This window comes from Colletotrichum higginsianum, chromosome 1 (genome assembly GCF_001672515.1).
Source record: "Colletotrichum higginsianum IMI 349063 chromosome 1, whole genome shotgun sequence".
Classification (NCBI taxonomy): domain Eukaryota; kingdom Fungi; phylum Ascomycota; class Sordariomycetes; order Glomerellales; family Glomerellaceae; genus Colletotrichum; species Colletotrichum higginsianum.
Genome location: NC_030954.1, coordinates 978,419 through 996,580, shown reverse-complemented (window position 1 = coordinate 996,580; position 18,162 = coordinate 978,419). Strand labels below are relative to the sequence as shown.

General features: G+C 53.4%; 3 protein-coding genes across 3 annotated transcripts; all 3 read right to left on the bottom strand.

The window, feature by feature from the left end:
• Positions 1–724: 724 nt before the first annotated feature.
• On the bottom strand, positions 725–3,225 carry CH63R_00316 (SET domain-containing protein; the record flags this gene model as incomplete). Its single annotated transcript, XM_018295291.1, has 2 exons — positions 725–2,638; positions 3,034–3,225. The coding sequence occupies 2 exons, from the start codon at positions 3,223–3,225 to the stop codon at positions 725–727; spliced, it is 2,106 nt and encodes a 701-aa protein (XP_018163653.1).
• A 5,745-nt stretch (positions 3,226–8,970) lies between these two features.
• Positions 8,971–9,750, bottom strand: CH63R_00315 (carboxylesterase; the record flags this gene model as incomplete). The annotated part of the gene is made up of 2 exons (XM_018295290.1): positions 8,971–9,567; positions 9,637–9,750. The coding sequence occupies 2 exons, from the start codon at positions 9,748–9,750 to the stop codon at positions 8,971–8,973; spliced, it is 711 nt and encodes a 236-aa protein (XP_018163652.1).
• A 5,070-nt stretch (positions 9,751–14,820) lies between these two features.
• On the bottom strand, positions 14,821–16,614 carry CH63R_00314 (Alkaline serine protease Alp1; the record flags this gene model as incomplete). Its single annotated transcript, XM_018295289.1, has 2 exons — positions 14,821–14,969; positions 15,042–16,614. The coding sequence occupies 2 exons, from the start codon at positions 16,612–16,614 to the stop codon at positions 14,821–14,823; spliced, it is 1,722 nt and encodes a 573-aa protein (XP_018163651.1).
• Positions 16,615–18,162: the final 1,548 nt, after the last annotated feature.

The following is an 18,162-nucleotide window of genomic DNA, read 5'->3' as shown; positions in this document are numbered from 1 at the left end:
GGTGGTCAGACACCCGTTCTAACCACAAGTAGACTGACGGCGAGAGTCTGTCTCTTCTGTCTGTCTGCCTGTCTGTCTGCCTGTCTGTCTGCCTGTCTGCCTGTCTGTCTGTGTGTCTTTGGATGTATGGATGTATGTATGTATTATGTATGTGTAGGTGTGCGTACATCGTATCTGTACGTGCGTGCGCCTTGTCCGGCTGCTTGTCCATGACACACCACACAGCTGGGAAAAATGGGAAGTCCCGCCGGCCGGATAAGACGGCTCCCCGACTTCGGACGAATCTCATCGCGAACGATTGCTTGAAGCCGGGAAAGGCTTGCGACCAAATCTGCCCGAACTGAGGCACCTTTTCGCCCCGAACGCCTGGATCTAGTATAGGCTCTAGCGTGTGTGTGTGTGTGTGTGTGCGTCTCTCTCTCTCTCTCCAGATGCAGAAACCGTAAAGCTTCGGTAGTTGTTACGCCTTTCTTCTAGTTTGGTGTGGGCCGTGGTCGTGACCGTGGCCGTGGGCTTTTCTTAGCCGCCTTTCCGCCTGTTCCAACACCCCCCCTTCTCCATCTCTTTGCCTCCCCCCCTTGTCTCTCTTCTTCTCTTCCTCTCTCTATCTGTGTGAGAGGATGGATGGCTGTCCTCCTCCTTGAGCGTGGCTGAAAAGTGACCATATGTCCCCTTGACCCCTCCCATCCCAACCCCCCTTTCGCTCTAATACTCGTCGTAAGCCTCATCTTGGCGTGCCTCGGTACCGGCAGCACGACTCTCCGCAGAGGCAGTCCTTGTCGAGGCCGCGCCAGTAACTCCCCGAGTAGTCGACCGTGACCTCGCGGCCGGCCTCGATGCCCTTGCTCACGAGGACGATGCGCTGGGTGCTCATCCACACGAACTGCTGGAACTGCGCGTTGGCCTTGCAGCTGTGGTTGACGAAGCGCGTGAAGTTGCCCTGGCGGCCCTGCCAGATCTGGTAGGCCCGCACGCCCGTCGAGCTGTCCATGACGTCCATGTTCTGCAGGTCCTTGGTGACGAGCCCGACGAACTCGCCGATGGCGGCGCCGCGCTCAAAGGGGCAGAGCGCCATCAGCCCGTTGTTGCGGCCGTCGGGCGTCCGGAACACCTGCACGGGACACGGGCTCCGGCTGCCGGAGCCGAACAGGGTCGGGAAGCAGTAGCACGAGTTGACCTTGGGGTCCTCGGACTGCTCCTGGCCGCACGAGTGGCACGTATGCTTCCCCTGGACGCAGGCCACCGTGTTCATGGGCGGCACCCAGCGCGGGTCGTCGGAGCCCCAGGCGCTCATGTCCATGACGGAGTGCTCGAGCTGCTCGAAGCTGAAGTAGGGGTCGTACTCGAGGTACGTCGACCGCAGCGGCACCGGGTCCGACCCGTCCTGCCGGACCACCCAGTCGTGCGGGTGCCCGGAGAACCGCCGGTGCGCCGGCTCGCCCACGATCATGAGCAGCTGCCGCCACGTCGGGTGCAGCGTGTCGGCGGCGACCTCGATCCGGGGCCGGAGGCACCGCAGCCGCTGCATGCTCTCCGTGTTGAAGCCGACGCGGTACTTGCAGAACCGGTAGAGGCCCATGCCAGCGAAGACGAGCGCCGCCCACCCGCCCGCGTCCTTGATCTCCTTGTACCCGCGCCAGATGGCCATCTTGTTGCGCAGCTCCTTCTCCGACCAGCCAAAGTCGTTGCACGCCTCGATGAGCGCCGCCTTGCGCCGCTTCGTCGGCGACATGCCCGGGTTCGTCATGGCCAGCAGCTCGACGTACGAGTCAAAGTGCTCGATCCACCGCGCCTGCACAATCACCTCGATCGACCGGCACGCCCGGCTCGCCTGCGTCACCTTGCGGCAGAAGATGTTGCTGCGGTTGAAGGTGCCCTCCATGTCGATCTCGGCGAGCGTCGCCGTCGTCGTCGTCGTGTTACCGGAGCCGGAGCCGGGTCCGAGCACCCCAAGGCCGTCGGCCGTCGGCGCCTGGAGCAGGCCGAGCTCGAGCTGCTCCGGCACGTGGATCTTGCCGGCGTTGTTGATGGTCGCTGTCGCCGCCGTCGCCGTCAGCTGCCACTGCTCGAGGAGGCTCTGGGGGTCGAGGCTGATGCCGCCGTGGATCTGCTCCCAGATGCTGACGACGAACTTCTCGATGGACGACTGCTGCGGCACGAAGACGGCCCCGCCCCCCGACGATAATGACGCGGCCGTCTTTGCGCGCTTGGGGAAGTTGCTCGCCACCTGCATGCGCCGCTGGCTGTGCGGTTCCTCCTCCTCCTCGAGCACTCGCCCAGAGCCGGCCCTGACAGGCCGCAGGGCCCCTGTTCCTCTCCGTGGATGCGATCCCAGCCCGACGACCATCTCGGAGGGCTCGGGGGACGGGTGATGATACTGGGTTTGGTGGTACTGGTGATGCGGCGGCTGCGGTGGTGGTGGCAGCGGCAGGGGAAGCGGCCCGAGGGACGGCGTTCTTTGGGTTCCTCGGACGAGGGACATGGACCGGCTGCTGCTACTCGCCGGGCGGTCTTCCGGGAACATCTGTGGCAGGACGGCCGGGGGCGTCGTGTTCTCGGCATGTTCTCTTCCGATGCTGCTCGCGTTCGGGCTGTTGGTTGTGCTTTGTGATATAATGCCGGACAGGTCTACCATTTTCTGCATTGTAGGTTAGTATATAGATGGTCATTAGCCGGAAAGCCCCTGTGACCAGGATGCTTGACTGTATGACAAAGACCACGGAGAGGAAGATAAGGAAGAGGCAAGAGGATGAAGAAGAGGATGAAGAAGAGGACTCGGCATGTTATCTGATTAGAGAGTTGTTGTTTCTCTTCTCTGCGTGCAGTGGTCGAGGTCTCTTTTTCTTCTTTTTCTCCTCTCTTTTTTTTTCTTCTTTTTTTCCTTCTTTCTCTTCGATTTCGAGGGTTTTTGTTTTGATTTTTTTGATATGCTGCACGTCATTGGCATCACGCGGCGGCGCCCCCCCAACAGTAGTAACATGTAACAACAACAAGAACAACAACGATAACAACAACACGTCCTGCAGAACTTACCGAAACTACGGCAGAGCGGGGGGAATGGCCCTGCGTCCCAGGCTCGCCGTCCTGGATGAAGGCCTCAAACCGGAGCACCGGGTTCGCCAGGTTACCGGACGAATAATCCCGCAAGGTTTCCGCGAGCTGGTCCAAAATCACGCGGCTCAGGCCTTCTCTCAGAGTGTCCAGCTGCTGTTCGGGGGATGCCATGTTCCCCGTTGGCTGTACGGGATGAAGAGAGAAAAAGAGGGACAGACTTGGTCGTCGTTGGCGTTCGAGGAGGGGAGATGGGTGGAGGAGGAGGAGGAGGGGAGTAAAAACCGTCCTTTTGTTGTTCGCACTGCAGGGCCAAACTACTAGTTTTCGACGGTGGGCATGTCAGAGTGAGAGAAAGATGGCCGGTGAGGAAACCCCAAGAAAAGCTGACAACGGGGCGGCGCGGAGGAGGGGCGCAGAAGGGCGGCAGCGGCGGTGCGGCGGCGGGGAAAGAGAGCGTGGGAAACGTGTGTGATAGAGAGACAACCTAAAGAGAGACGGACCAGAGCTTGTCTCTTTCGTAGTCAAACGGCTGATCAATGGGTATCATGACTGGGCCTGCTTTCGGCGTAGGTGGGTATTGTTGTTGTTGTTGCTGTTGTAGTAGGTAGTAGGCAAAGCGGCACCAGCCATCAACGTTGACCCGTCGAGGTGTGTGTGTGTGTGTGTGTGTGTGGGAGGGCTGGCACTGCTTTAATGGCGGAGAAGGACAACAGAACAGAAGAGAACAGCAGTGGGAGATAGACTAGATATTCAGGGTCCACCTTGGTACTCTTCGTGCTCTGGAGGTGGGGTAGAGTTGTGCCAGAGCAGGTGTCTCTTATGATGGATGGCTTGAGTACCAGAGTACCTAGGCCTGAGAGGTGTGCGCGTGTGAGCGTGTGAGCGTGTGTGCGTGTGTGCGTGTGTGCGAGTGTGTTGTGTGTGTTGTGTGGGTGGGTGGATGGATGGATGGTGGGTGTGGCATCAGCCAGCAGCAGCCGAGAGAGGAGAGGAGGGGAGCAAGGAGAACGGGCTGAGCAAGAAGACAGGACTCAAAAAGACAAGACACCCGAGAATAAGTCCAGCCCATCAAACGCCGACCTAACCTGGTTCCAGCAGGGATCGTCGACGGGCAGACAGAACCGTTTTGCTGCGTGGGCAGAATTTCCAATGGGCGGAAAAAGGGGGGTGGGACTGGGCAGAACGATCCCGCCGCCTCGGCATCACAAAAGGAGGGTTTTTTGCCCCTGTTTGGGCGGCGGCGGCGGCGGCGGCGTCGGCGTGGCGTCACAGCCACATTCCCTGCTCTTTGCAAACAGGTCTGGTAAAAGGTTTCTTGAGTGTAGGTGAGGTGCAATGTTGTTGTTGGGTTTGTTGCTTTGCTGTGCTGTGTAGTGTAGTCGGGCGTAGTCTCGGCAACTACCGGAGTTGGTGTTGCTTGTGTGCCAAGTCCAGTATACCCATCTAGTCATCATGCCTCGCAACTCGATCTTGGACCTGCATGTCTTACACTTTTTTCCCCCCTCACAGACAGACAGACAGACAGACAGGCAGACAGGCAGGTAGATAGACAGATAGACAGACAGGACAACAGGCAAACAGACAGACAGGCAGGCAGATAGACAGATAGACAGGCAGACAGGCAGACAGACAAACAGACAAACATACTCGCCGCTGGATGGGATTGGGTAAACGAATCACATTCAACTTGACCGCCACAATCGCAACAACTCTCGCAACGCTTCTCCTGACAGCATCACTCACCCACTTAGAGTTTACGTGGCGTCGGCTAAACCCACGTCATGCCCGACACGGTAAGGTTGGCTGGAAACACCCCAAGCCTGAGCTCAGCCACATACATCTCTCCGTCTCTTGTCCCTCTCATGGTTCGGTTCGGGACTGACTGGCTGGCTGGCTGGCCCTGTTGTCTTCGAACCGTTCCTTAGTAAGCACGGGCCCCGAGAAATCCGCCGACGAACTTTCATATTATCGTTCAGATGCACCTTTCGGGGGCACAAACTCCCCCTCGAACTCTGTTGTCATATCAGTTGAGCCGCCATTGGACCACCCACCCCCCTCCCCGGCGCCATACCTGTATACTTCGTTCCCTTTCGGGCAGATGCGGTTTCACATGTCTCTTTTTGGGGGGGGGAGGGGGGGGGGCAATGGATCGCAGGGCTTCGGGCCCAACCGTGACAACCCCATCTTGGACTCCAGTCTTGCCGCTGGCCGGGGGGGAGGGGAGGGGAGGGGAAAGGCAGGGGGGTCAGCTGCTGCTAACTGATGTTGCTGCTCAATCGCTCAACAGTGTCAGGTTCACAGCTTTTTGTGCAGAAGAGCAGTTACAGAGCCAAGAACTGTGTTTATACCCATAACGGGATTCCCACCTTCACTTGGATCGCGCCGAGACGTGTCCCTATTAGAGTTTCGCTACTGTACCTGGCTATGTAATCTGTCTAGTGTACGGTCGGCCTGCTAAAAGGAGATATTGCCCATCACGAACTAGTCGGCTTTTCCCGGTTACCGTGGAACCTTTCCACTCGCCTGTGGCTGCTCGCCTATGTGCACTAAGTACGGATAGTGTAGGAGCGTATCCATAGCACGAAAGCCACCGAGGACTCAAGAAGGCACAGTACCACACGGCATCGGTGTGGGTCGCGGGGCCGATGTTCCATGAGATTACTTGTGCCTGAAGACACAACCGGGCGAACCTACTTTGCGCCATGTACTTGTACGTTGTACAATATCCTGTCCAACTGGCAACTGATAGTTCCTTTTGCGCTTAGCCCATACGCCCGTTGACCCTTGTTCCCTGGCATGGAGCGCCGTTGCGGGCAGGCACATCGTACAGGTAGGTAAGGTAGGGTAGGGTAGGGGAGGGGAGGGTAGACGTCCCTTTCCGTCAAAACCTCATCTCCCCTGCTTCCTTGAACGGAGTTGCGAGCCACACCATCTGTGCTCGGACGAGAGCTTATCGTCGGGTGTCCCGATGGAGTTTATGTCTGATACATTGCCAGAAAGTCAACTTTTCTGTCGGCAATTCATCCTTTCGTTCGGCCCCCAAGTGAGTGGCATGAAGGCCCGAAGCTACCGCTCAGCTGGTACTGGACTCCCTGTTATCGGGGGCAGGTGGTTCATGCATTGTCGAAGATTCACCGGCATCGAAAGAGAGCTTGCGAGAGAGCCTGCAACTAGAACTTAGCTTGTTCTGCTTCTAAGTGTACATCCATACATATATATAGTTATGTTCTGAATCGTTTGCCCTGGATAACCCGCGGGTTTCCTTGATGCCACTTCAGCCATTCGAGACTCGACTGACCGCGCCACTTTCCGGAGTGTAATGTTTCGCATGTATCGTCATAGCCCAAGTGCTCGGGGCTCCATGTCAAGAGAAGCCCGGCGAGCCTAGCGGTAACCGAGCGAACGGTCACACGTCAGAATGGCCTGTCATCCAAACTCACACGGGCCAAATCCATTTCCAGGTTCCTGCCATGATCCCAATTAAGCTGCTCCACGAAGCTTCGGAACCGCCCGTCGAAAGAGCCTACCATTTTAGGACTAACGGTAGCAATATGCGCCTGAAATCCACGTCAAAGCTCCGGTTGAAGGGTTTTGACTGATGCTTCTGAGAAGGTGCGTTGCGTTGCAAAGCCATGATCTCGTCCGCCTCATTGTGGCAGATGATAGATTAAAAGTAAACCAATAAAAAAGAAGAAGAATAAACAAGAAGGGGGGGGGCGAGGGGGGAAAAAAAGAAAAGAGAAAAGAAAACCACGGACATAGAGTCCACTATCGTCGACGACGACTCCCGGTGAAGCCGAGGTTCCCCCACCCACCATCATGTCGATCGTCAACATTTACGCTAGGGGCCACCGAAATTACCGAATTGGAAACCATGCCAGGGGGGGTTGCGAAGAGAAGGACATGTGTGGTGGGTTGAAGGCTGATGCTGACGATTCTGTACTCATCAGGCTTAGGGTGCGCAGTTAGCACGGTTTCGACTTCATCGGTCTGCTGGGAGGTCGATCTCCTGGTTTGTCGAGCCGGTGGCATCGCCGTACGTGTGTGTGCTTGTCACGCCAAGAACCAGTCACTAGTAGTAGTCCCGGTCGTTATGTAGCAGCTCGCGAGATCTGTCATGGACTCTTGAGCACGCAAAGCACTTGACACCATGGCGGAACTGGGTGGTCTTACCTTGATCCTGGAAGCCACTAGCAACGAGCTGGGGAGAGGGCAAAACCTACGTTCATAGTCACGACCTGCCCGTCTCATCTTTATGCCGAGAAGCCAAAGCCCCAAACGGCTGCCGACGAGCTTTGCATCGTAGCACACATACGATACCCATGACATTCGACTTTTCTGTTCGGCGAACAGCTGCCCTTGTTCCTCCCACTCAACTGATCCCCCCATGCCCACCCATGCCTCCTCACGATCATCTTGATCAAATGCCTGTCACCCGATGCTGAAACAGATATTCGACCACCACTGACAGATCTTCAGATTGATCGTAGATCAACCGGGCCAGGTCACACACCCAAGTGTAGATGCAACCTCACGATCTGGATCGTCCCCTGATGCTACTGTTTTCCGACTCCTGAGGCTGGCGATGTGGGTTCCGTTCAGATTGCGCCAAGAAGGTGGAAAGCATCGAGATGGGACCCGCGTTCTCGTACATCATCCATCCTTTACCCCGCCCCGCGCGTCAGGTAGCTCATGGAAACTCTCATGACTGATGAAGCGTCAAGTTGTGTGTGGCTCTCGGGGCGTACCCTTTGCCCGATCCTCGTAACGGGAGATGTGTGAGATTGGCCAAGTCGCGGCCCAGCCCACGGGACTGTTGCCGGCTCGGCCTGCCTACAGCAACGATAACCTAACCTCCATGCTCCGGCCAAGGTTTGATGGGGGGGGGGGGGGGGGGGACGGACCGGTCAGTGGATTTACCTTCTTCAGCCCTGGGGCCATGACTAGTTGTGTCATCAAAGAGGGTTCGTCATTTACGTTGATGTGGATATGCTGGACGGTGTTGGATTAGCACGTACAGAGAGTAGCCTACTTTTGGACAGAGTACATAACCCCATCGATCAGGGGACACATCTCGAGATGTCAAAGTCAAAGCCCACGAGACACACTCACACACACACACCCGACTTTCGCAGGGTTAGCCGGAAGGGGGAACGAATATGTTACGTATATGAGCAGATCATATCGTTCTTCGGAAGCGCGTGATATATCTTATTTGCTCATCCGTAGACTCTCGTCCGTCCGAGGTCTCAATCGAGGCCGCATGAACCCCCGTCCCCCGCACGCCTTCACCGGCGCTGAACACCGAAAACCCCTCCCTCCATGGACCATTGTCAAGGATGACCGTTTTCTTTTTGCGGACCACAACCTCCACAAACACCCGTGGACCCCACTATCCGTCACCGCCGATGTAACATCCAATATCCCCCACATGGAGGGGGGGAGGGGAGCTGTCAAGTTAGATTGCCCTAGTATTTTTTCTTCTTTTTCTCTCTCATGTCGGGTACCCAACGGCCCACAGGCTGCCTGCCCGAGTGTGTATTTTAGGCACACCTGTATTTGTATGTGTACGAATACTCATCGAAACCCAGGAGTTTATGGAGTCTCCAGGTGGGAATTTGCAACCTCTTCTTCGCAAGGCCACCCCTGCATCAGCTTCATCGGGCCAGAGAGACCATGTGAGGCAGGTAGCATTGCGAGTTGCATACCGCACATAACCGTGGCTACTATGTACATGAGTCCGGTTTAGCATCGAAGGACTTAGCGTCTGGTTGAACGAGTCAGACGTGTGTCTGGTCTTGAGCGGTGGTAACCTAACAGTGGGCATGTGGTATCATCTAAGTGGCATGAGTTTGCAACCAAATCGATGAACACCTAGTCTAGTCCACAAGAAAGGTGTCGTTGTCAACTCTGTCATCAGTTGGACAAACTAATTCTGCCGACAGCTAAAGCGAAAAACACCTTGTCCAGGACCTGAGACGAGACACCCTGCAAGAACTCTATTGCCGCCATCCGTCTTCGACATCCCACGCCGACGCTATCAAGCTCCTGGAACATCCCGTAAGGCCCAAAAGCGGCATGGCGCCCAGGATTCCACGGCTCCTGGGAATGGAGAAACGCTACCAAGGCCCTGCGCATATGCTCTCCGGTCTTGTGTGCGTTGGGAAAAAAAGAAGAAGAAGAAGAACAAGAGAGACCGAACCCACCAAAGAGAAAAAGTAAGTCGACCGCGTGGTGGGCGCCGTTGGACGGTTGCCAGGGATTCGGCTCGTCGACGAGGTAACGGTACGTCGGTCTGCCTGTTGCCCTGGACAGCCGCGCAATCTCCTCCGCCGGGAGCAGAAACTTGTAGTCATTGATGAAGTCCAACGCTCCGATTTTACATGATGAGGGTCGGTCGGGGTGAATATTGTAGTGCCTCTTCAGCGCTTCCTGAAGGTGGCCGGCGTTGCTGAACGCGTCGACAATGGCGGGGGTCTCCATTGCCCACACGCCTTCGCGCCAGATGACAGACTTACGTACGGCCAAGGGTCAACTCGACTGCCAGGCGAGAGCGAGATATGGAGTTTTGCAAGGACATACCTCGTTCTGTACGTCCCCTATCATTAGCCTCTCTGCCGCCCCTATCTTGGTTTGCCACCCCTCGAGGGTGGTATCCACCTGCAGGAACCATGACGGTATTTTGGACGCTTCCATGGCCTTCACCAGCACACCCACAGGAGCGGTGCCTAGGTCAAAGTCGCCCAGCGCATGGAGGTGTCCTCGCAAGGTTTCGCGCAGGGTGAGCGCTTTTCCCTCCGGCTGAGGGGGGGAAAGGTACAGAGAGCCGGAGGAGAGGATGGCCCCCTTTACCCGAGCGCCTGCTACTAGATGAGCGTGACAATAGACTGCTCCGGCACTTTCTCCGGCAAGCGAGATGTTCCCCTGTGTGCGAGCATCAGTTAGCGGGAGTCCTCTGGCGAGAGGGGGCGGAACGGTTGTGGCAGAGTACCGGGTCGCCTCCGAAACTGGATATATGGCTTCGGACCCAACTCAAAGCCAGGGCTTGGTCTTTCAGAGCTAGGTTCCTTGAACTGTTCCCATCCCCAAACGCAAAGATGTTGAGTCTATACTGCACTGTCACGAAGAGGATAGGCTTGGCCCAGTTCGCAGAAGCCTCGACAAGACCCGTCGCGTCTAAGGGTAGCTCCCGTCAATGGCTGTGCTCTGATGCGCATCGTTTACCCAATTGGGGGGGTTCAAGGAGAAGTAGAGCAAGGCATTAAGACTGGGGGGTCATAGTCTTACCACAAACGCCGGAAGCGGCGCTTCCAAAAGTGACGGCTTGCGAGCCACCTGAGGATGTCCGTGTTAGCACAACCTAGAACCCTCGCGGGCAGAGATTCCCATTTCATCCAGACCATGTATCCAGACCACAACGGGCAATTGTTCCCTGCCAGGCGACAGATGCGATTTGGGCACCGTGACGTCCAGGTTGAGACACCCGAACTCGTCTTCGGGCTCGACGGGCAGCCTGTGCTCAATAGGGATACGTAAGAGATATCCCACGTCAACTGGTACTTGCGGACATCGGGGCCTATTACACACACGAACCAGGGAGCTAGTCAGCCTTGCTTCAGTGCGAGTTTCTCCGTACACGACACACAGCCAAGGAGAGAGAGAGAGAGAGGGAGGGAGGGAGAGAGAGGGAGTCCGCACCCAAAGCTAGTGCAGTCGAGTTCGGACGGTACATCGCCCACTGGCTCAGGCGATGCGAAACGCAACGGGATCCTGCCATACGGGATCCCTCGAAACTGCACGACGCGCCCAAGCTCAACGCCAAGTAGCCTCGAGCGTAGAGGCTCGCTCTCGTGTGCGTAGGTCAACATCTGCTCCGATGGGCGTCTCCCGACTGGACGACGTCACGGGGCTTCGGGGTTGTTACAGTTCGCCCTTGACCCCAGCCCAAGTTCTCGCTTTGAAAGCAGCGGCAGACCGGACGAGAGACTGTGTGCAAAAGAGGTGGAGGCTCCGAAGCGAGCAGGCTTTTGCAGGTGCTGTGCTGTGCTGTTCCCCGCGCGGTCGAGGTTCTGTCTTCTGACCCCGCATCCAGTTTTTGTTTCGGTGTTTTTCTCCCGACAACGATGATCAACCAAAACCGAGCAACCGTGCAGAGTGACAAGTGACCGGTTTAGCGAGCCAACAACTCTTGGGATGACCAAGGAAAACCTGATGGTGGCATCCACAAGGCTGTTGTGAATCCGATCCAGCCACGTCTTTCCATGATCACAACGTAGAAAAGGTAAAAAAGTGAAACTCGGGCTTCTTGCAAAGCAACGGGCACGTAGACCGACATGCAGGCAGACGGCTGACGAACTGTAAACCCCTTACACGAGATGTCAACCTCGGCTGGTTCCCCTCAGGTAACAGCTTGACGGCACAATATGAAGGTATCCCACCCATATCAGTAGAACATCTGGCTCGTCCCATTCGTGCAACACGTCAAACAAAGGAGGAACTTACGGTTTGTCAAGCTCATCCCAGCTTCCCTACGAATCCTCGTCCGTCCGACCTCGGTGTACGGCCCGGTGTACCGACATCCTGAAACCGCCTTCAAAGGCCTGACCATGGACGAAGTCTATCATGTCGACGGCAAATTATTCGGCAGTTTCTTACGTGGTGTCTAGTCTTTTACCAACAACCTCGTTATGTTTTGGGAGGAACGATGCTACATCCTACGTCTGCAGTCCAACCTAGGGATGCCATTCGCACTCTCGAGACCTTCCAACGAGCCGGGGCCTTGGCGGACTCCGGCAAAACAGGAAACGCCGTGGAAGTCTACAGGGAACTTTATCGGCGTACGGTAACCAACATCAGACGCAATTCATAGAACGCAAACCACCAGAGGGTCATCGTCATGAGTCGCCTCACAGACGCGTGAGGACTGCGTAATGCCAGTGGCGCCACCGGTGAACCTAACGATGGCGAGGTGTTGGATCGACTTGACGTTTGAGGCAGCTACAATCTTTCGTATTCATCAAAGTCAACGTATTTGTCTTTTTCTGTTAGATTGATCCGAGAGTCAGACCGAAACACAGACGCGGGCGACGAGAATCGTATCTCAAAGTGTGTATCCGACTACGATGACTTGGCAAGAAGTTATTGGTTGGCGTGTGAGTGAGATGCATTATCTTGGTCTATGCAGGCCTTGGTAGGTAGCTTCAGGGGGGGGAACTTAGCAGAGAGTATGATAAGTTCACTTGAGGACACATTCCCAGATCCCACATGAGAAGGCTCGGCGAGGCACTGTCGCTGGCCCGCTGTCGGGTTAGGTCCCACAGCTCAGGCGATGAAGGAAGTCTAGATCGAACGACCTGTGGGCTGGAGACGCGGGAGTGTTTCCAGTCAACCAAACGGATTATCAATCAATGCTGACCTGTCTAGAGGAGAGTTCCTCCTCGACGGGTCTCGCTGTCCCCAGGCCAACTGTCAGGAGTCCAGGACTCGGGGGTCTGCCGTCGCCAATACACTCGCTGTCCGCTTCCTCCCCCTTGAGAACTGCCACCAAAACCGTGAATGTTCATTTTGACACGTTTCATCACGATCATTTGACAGATTACCCTTTGAAAATTTCCTCTCCGAGGTCTTCCGGGGTTAGAGATACAGGCACGCTGAGCTTATGGCCTTACCGCTTTGGTAGACCTGGTCCGTTTACCGTCTGCCCAGCATCCATGGCGGCCCTGCGACTGTCTCGTGTTCTTATGCTAACTAGGGTTCTACCCTAAGTGCCATGTCATGGCCGCTGGTGACAAAACCCTCCGCCCTGGAGGGAGGCAAGTCGATCACAGGCAATAGCCGAAACGGTTGGGCGTCGGACGGTGTGCATAAAGCTCTTCCGAGGCTTTTCATGTTCGATATCCCAAGGCATTCGGCCGATTGGTTTGCATTTGATGACTATGTGCTCATTGTTGGCTTCTTCATAAACCAGACACGTTTAGCGGGCTTGTTGCCAGCGTGAGCCTTTGACGAGAATCCAGCACCAACTACCCATCACTTCTGGAATTATAACCGCCGCTGTCCTATTGAGTGAGTAATGCGTCAGAACTTCTGCCTGGGATGCCGGATTGTGTTAAGTCAAACCACCCACTTTTCGGCCACCCCCCCATTTCGGCCAGGTTTTACACCTAAAATCTACTAAAACTAACAACCCTAGCTCCTTAACCCTAACCCTAAATAATCTATAAATATTATATATTATATATAACTATAAAATAACTATAGATAATAGGTATAAAAGCTTCTACTATACTATATATAAAGTATTAAGTCTTTAAAGTTAGAAATCTTAAAATGTTAAGATTATAGTATATTTTACTAGTGGTCCTTAACAGTAGCTTAAGCTAAAATATTTTAGTAGGCTTTATATTAAAAAAGCTATTTTTAGTATATATATATACTTTTTTAATTAGATTTTTATATTATGTACTTATAGTTAAGTATTTAATAGTAGTTATATAAGTATTATAAAAGTAAAATTTAACTAGTATATATTTTACTAGTATTATACTATTTTTAAATTTATATAGTAAATAAGCTATTTATATAGGTAAATCTACTTTCTTTTAATATAAATATATACTATAATTAAAGTTATTTAAGTAGTTTTACTATAAGTACTATAATTACTATATAATACTAAAATTTAAAATCTTAAAAATAGTATTAGAAAGTAGAGTTTTTACTTTATACTATAAACTAAGTATATTACTAAGCTATATAAAGTTAGAAAGTACTATATATATAAAATAGAGATAAAAAACTATTTTATAAGACTTTTTATATTTATTTATCTATATTAGTTATTAATAAAAGGGTGTAGTGAAAAGTAGTACTTTTGGTGTAAAACCCCGGCCGAAATGGGGGGGTGGCCGAAAAGTGGGTGCTTTGACTTACCGGTTTCGAAAAACTTGACCATGACGCTGAGTATTATTTTCAGCCAGCGAACAAGTCCGCCGCTGAAGTCTACTTTCCATTTGCTTTCCAAGATACTGTGGCTGAGCCGTTTCCGACAAGGGAACAATGCGAGTTAAGACTGACAAGCCGCCGGAGATAATCTCACAAGGCCGTCCGGGCCTGTCTGGCTCCAGACGACCTGCCGCCTTCCGGCCCTCCCGATGAAACCGGCCGAAGTTGCCCCACACACCGAGCGGCTATCGCCGTCGTAAGTCCCGGCCCTTATGTTGACTTCTCACACAAGAGAAAAGGGGGATGTTCAAGTAGACGTCGAATGTGGCTTGCATTATGCTGCGGGGGGGAAAACCCCCCATCATGCGTACTCAGTGAGGCAAAGCCCGCATCTTTGAGCTTGCGTTGATAGTGTTATGGTGGCATGCGGCTGGAGGACAGGGGAGCACCGCTCTGTCTCTCTGGAAGAGGCAACGTTCATTTGTGTTGAAATTTGACATACTATTTTTCCTGTCCAGTGGAATTAATGATCATAAGAACCCAAGATCCCAAAGGCGTTCGCTTGCAGATGGGCAAGGTTGTGTCATTCAACGGGAACGATGATGATATTAGCATGGATATAGCTTGGCCATGCCATAGCTGTATGGTTGAAGAGTATAGCCCGATCATCGTCGTGCATTTGCAATGTGTAAACAAGTTAGATGATTGCCTACACATAAGTAGTTTGACTTGGAAGATAATAATTAAGGTATACTGTCTAGGTTTAGTCCTAATCCTTCCCATCTCAACATCCTGTAACCACTCCACACCCTGATTTCAACTTCACCTGCAGGTCCTATCTGAGTACTTAAAAGGGCATTCCTTTTTAGTATCGACTAGTGCCCCCGCAATAACTTCGGCTGCAGCCTCGTTGTACATGATGCAAATGGGAGTTGAACGAGTTCCTTGTTTCTCTTCACCATAGGCCCAGGCTAGTTTTTTTTTCATGTCAGTAAGTACTTAGTGCCTTACAAGCAGGCGGGCAGAACAGAGAGTGAACTTACATTGGCAGTCGCTATTGGCTTCGCAAGACGATCGCGCGTAGTCGGCCCCGGGACAACCTGCCTCGTATCTCATGATCTTCTTGTTGAGTTGCCCGCAAACGTTACACTGGGGGTCAGCTGTAGCTGTGCCTGTGGGCTGAGCCGGCAAAGACGATTCGGGGCCGGAGCAAGCCCGCGAGCCTTGTCTCCGGACCGCTCCCCCCGGAGACCGACGCCAGCGCGTTGCTGTGCTGCACGGCGGGTAGAATCCATTCCAAGCTATGGCTGGATGATCGTCGGTAAAGCCGCGCCGGTGCGACTTCTGCTTTATCAGGGCCTTCATGTCTTCCGCTATGCTGCCCTGCCTCAAATACTCCTTGAACTTCGGATTCGACATGAAGTAAGCCGCAAGACCCCCTATTTGGGGAGTAGCAACTGAAACGCCACTTCTGGTAACAAGACCATCCAAGGTGTTGTAGCCAGCACACTGGACCCTCCGACCGACCGCCCAAGTAGTTAACAAAGACCCGCGCTGGCTGTCAGGGGCCATTGTCCCGTCGGCAGTAGCCGAGCCTACCACGATAATGGGGAGATCCTTGGCCAGTATGGCTGGGAGCTTGTTCGGCTCCATAGACTTGGGAGCATCGTTTCCAGCCCCGCAGACGACTGGTACATCCGCGGCGAGAATCGATCGTATTATCCTGTCCATGTCTGAAACCAACTTTGCTTTCTTCTCGGCTTCCTGCGGCACATGAGAAAAAGTGGAACTGGAGACAACAGCCTTGCCTTGTAAACCCCTATCCTCAATGTCGTTCAAGACGGCTTGCCAAGCTCTAACAAAGAAGAACTCGCCGGTTGTCGGATCTACGCGGACTGTGACGAGGTTGGCTCGCTTGGCCACCCCAACCGTCTTGCCAACGGCCTTTGAGGCCACACAAGTGCCATGGGAGGATATCTCGTTAACGACTTTGGGGTCTCTCACGACGTCGAAGTTCCTGCGGGTTACAGATGAGTCCGGGGGTTGCAGTTCGGAATGTGCGAAGCGGAATGGGCCAGTATCGATTATGTAAATGGTTATCCCCTGGCCAGCGACATCGTCGTACCCGTAGTGCTCGTTGTACTCGTGGTGGTCGACAAACGGATTCCCTGGCGGCGTTGAAAGCATCCGTAGGTCAATGATAGGGTTGTGTGCCGTAGGAGCCTGATTGACGATGTCACGTCTTTTATTGGCGGTGGGTACATCGGGCTCTTCAACAACAACAAGCTGTTCCTCGAGTCCAGCGCTTTCGACAACGTCGTCCGTGTTGACCTTTTTGAGCTGGGCCGCAGTGAGCGCGGTGTACCAGATGTAAGGAATGCCTTTTTCGTTGACAATGGAGTCGACCTCGTCTTCATCTCCGACTATGCCCACAAGGGTGTTGTGAAATCCGTCGGCATCTTCTTTCGAGATGCCTTGCTTGGCCCGGATGATGTATTTGGCCTCATGTGTGCCGGGCGGAGTTGCTGATGTGATCTTCGACGGGTGTGGCAAGTCTTGGGACAAACATGCTGGAATTAGTGTGAACAAAAGAGCGAGAAAACGCAAGGGCGTCATGGCGACAAGAATGAAAGGCAATGACAGCAATGTCTCAGACACCAAGTCTTCTCAGCTAAGCGGCCAGTCTTGCCTTATAGACCGAATTTCCATCTTGACTTCAATTCATTTATATTACCACTTACGTATGGACAGACTGACTCTCGCCAAGTAATTAGAAAAATACGTTGGAGCATCTATTCTCATTACCCCCGGAGTCCCCGTTCAATGCCCCCTCTTGTCCGGTCGTGCCCCATTCCACTTGGGAAGGAGGAAATCCAAGGCTTGTCCAGGTTGACACAAGACGGGAGAAGGGATCTTCCTAGACAAACGCCCATAGACGCACAATTAGCCCTTTTGCACTCCGTACCCTTCACTAACAGATCCCTTCTACCTCCTTATGACACCTGCGGTCTTGGATATGATCTGCATCTAACCTAAGAACATTGTTCGCCACATTCTCTTGATTTGTACACCTGACACCCTGGTCATTTAGGTCATGCCTTGTGTGTAAAGTCCACTGCCAAGTAAGGAAAGGTATATTTAGGTGCGATGCGCTCCGATCAATTAAACAGCGTGCGGACGACCTCTAGACCACCAAGCAGGCAAAACCTTGCACACCAGTGCGTAGGCTGCAGCTGACAAAAGCAATTTACTGATAAGATGCCAAAAAGTTTGCGAAATGGGGCAGTTAGACACACCTGCTGGTTGAATTGTCAGAGTCCACCCACACCTTCACAACCCCTTTGTGTTTAAAATACACGTGTTTCCCTCGGGTGCAAGGCAGATCTGCGTGTTTGAGCGTGAAAGCCCTTCTGTTCTTTGTTGTCCATCGCGGCGGCATCGCACAAGGGTTGCCTAAACCGAAACTCTTGTGGTAGGTTGTAAGTCCCCGAGGTGCTTGGTGTAAATGATCGTCCTATGGTCGGAGGTATTCATCATTATTTGGCTCGCGCCTAAAGTTTTGACGAGTGAAGCATATGTACCAATATTCCAATCGTTGGGAAGCTTTTACGTGTCTTTGGTGGCTGCTTGTCCGGGAACTGACGATTCCGATTCCCCCAGCCCACCCGAAGCAAAAGTCAATCAAGTTACCTAGTTACTTGTCCAGCCCACTGCTGAGTCAAATGGCCGCTTGTTATCAATTGAAAACCGTCCTTGGCTAAGAAACGCCTTTGGGTTCTTCTAGGTCTGGAGAATTGATTTCTTTTTTGTTCCCTCATTTGTGAACAAACTTAAGCATCACTTCAGCACCTGAAAGTAAAGTTAGTTCCCAAGGTTGGGGGCATCAGTTGTGAACCTTGTTACCCTCAAGACTCCAATCCACAAGACCTGTTTCACTGGGCTGGCCTTCACAACATGCAGCTAGGACGGCGACATTTCTTTTCTTCAAAGATATCAGTTGTTTTGGTAGCAGTTGGTAAACGGCACATGTATCGTTACATCCACAATTGCCGTGCCCACCTTGAATCTCCTCCGCCTTTGTCAGTCATGACAGAAACACCCGGTCCCCACACGCTAAGGGGGAACAACCCGCACGGAACTCCAACACAACTCATGTCACAGCAA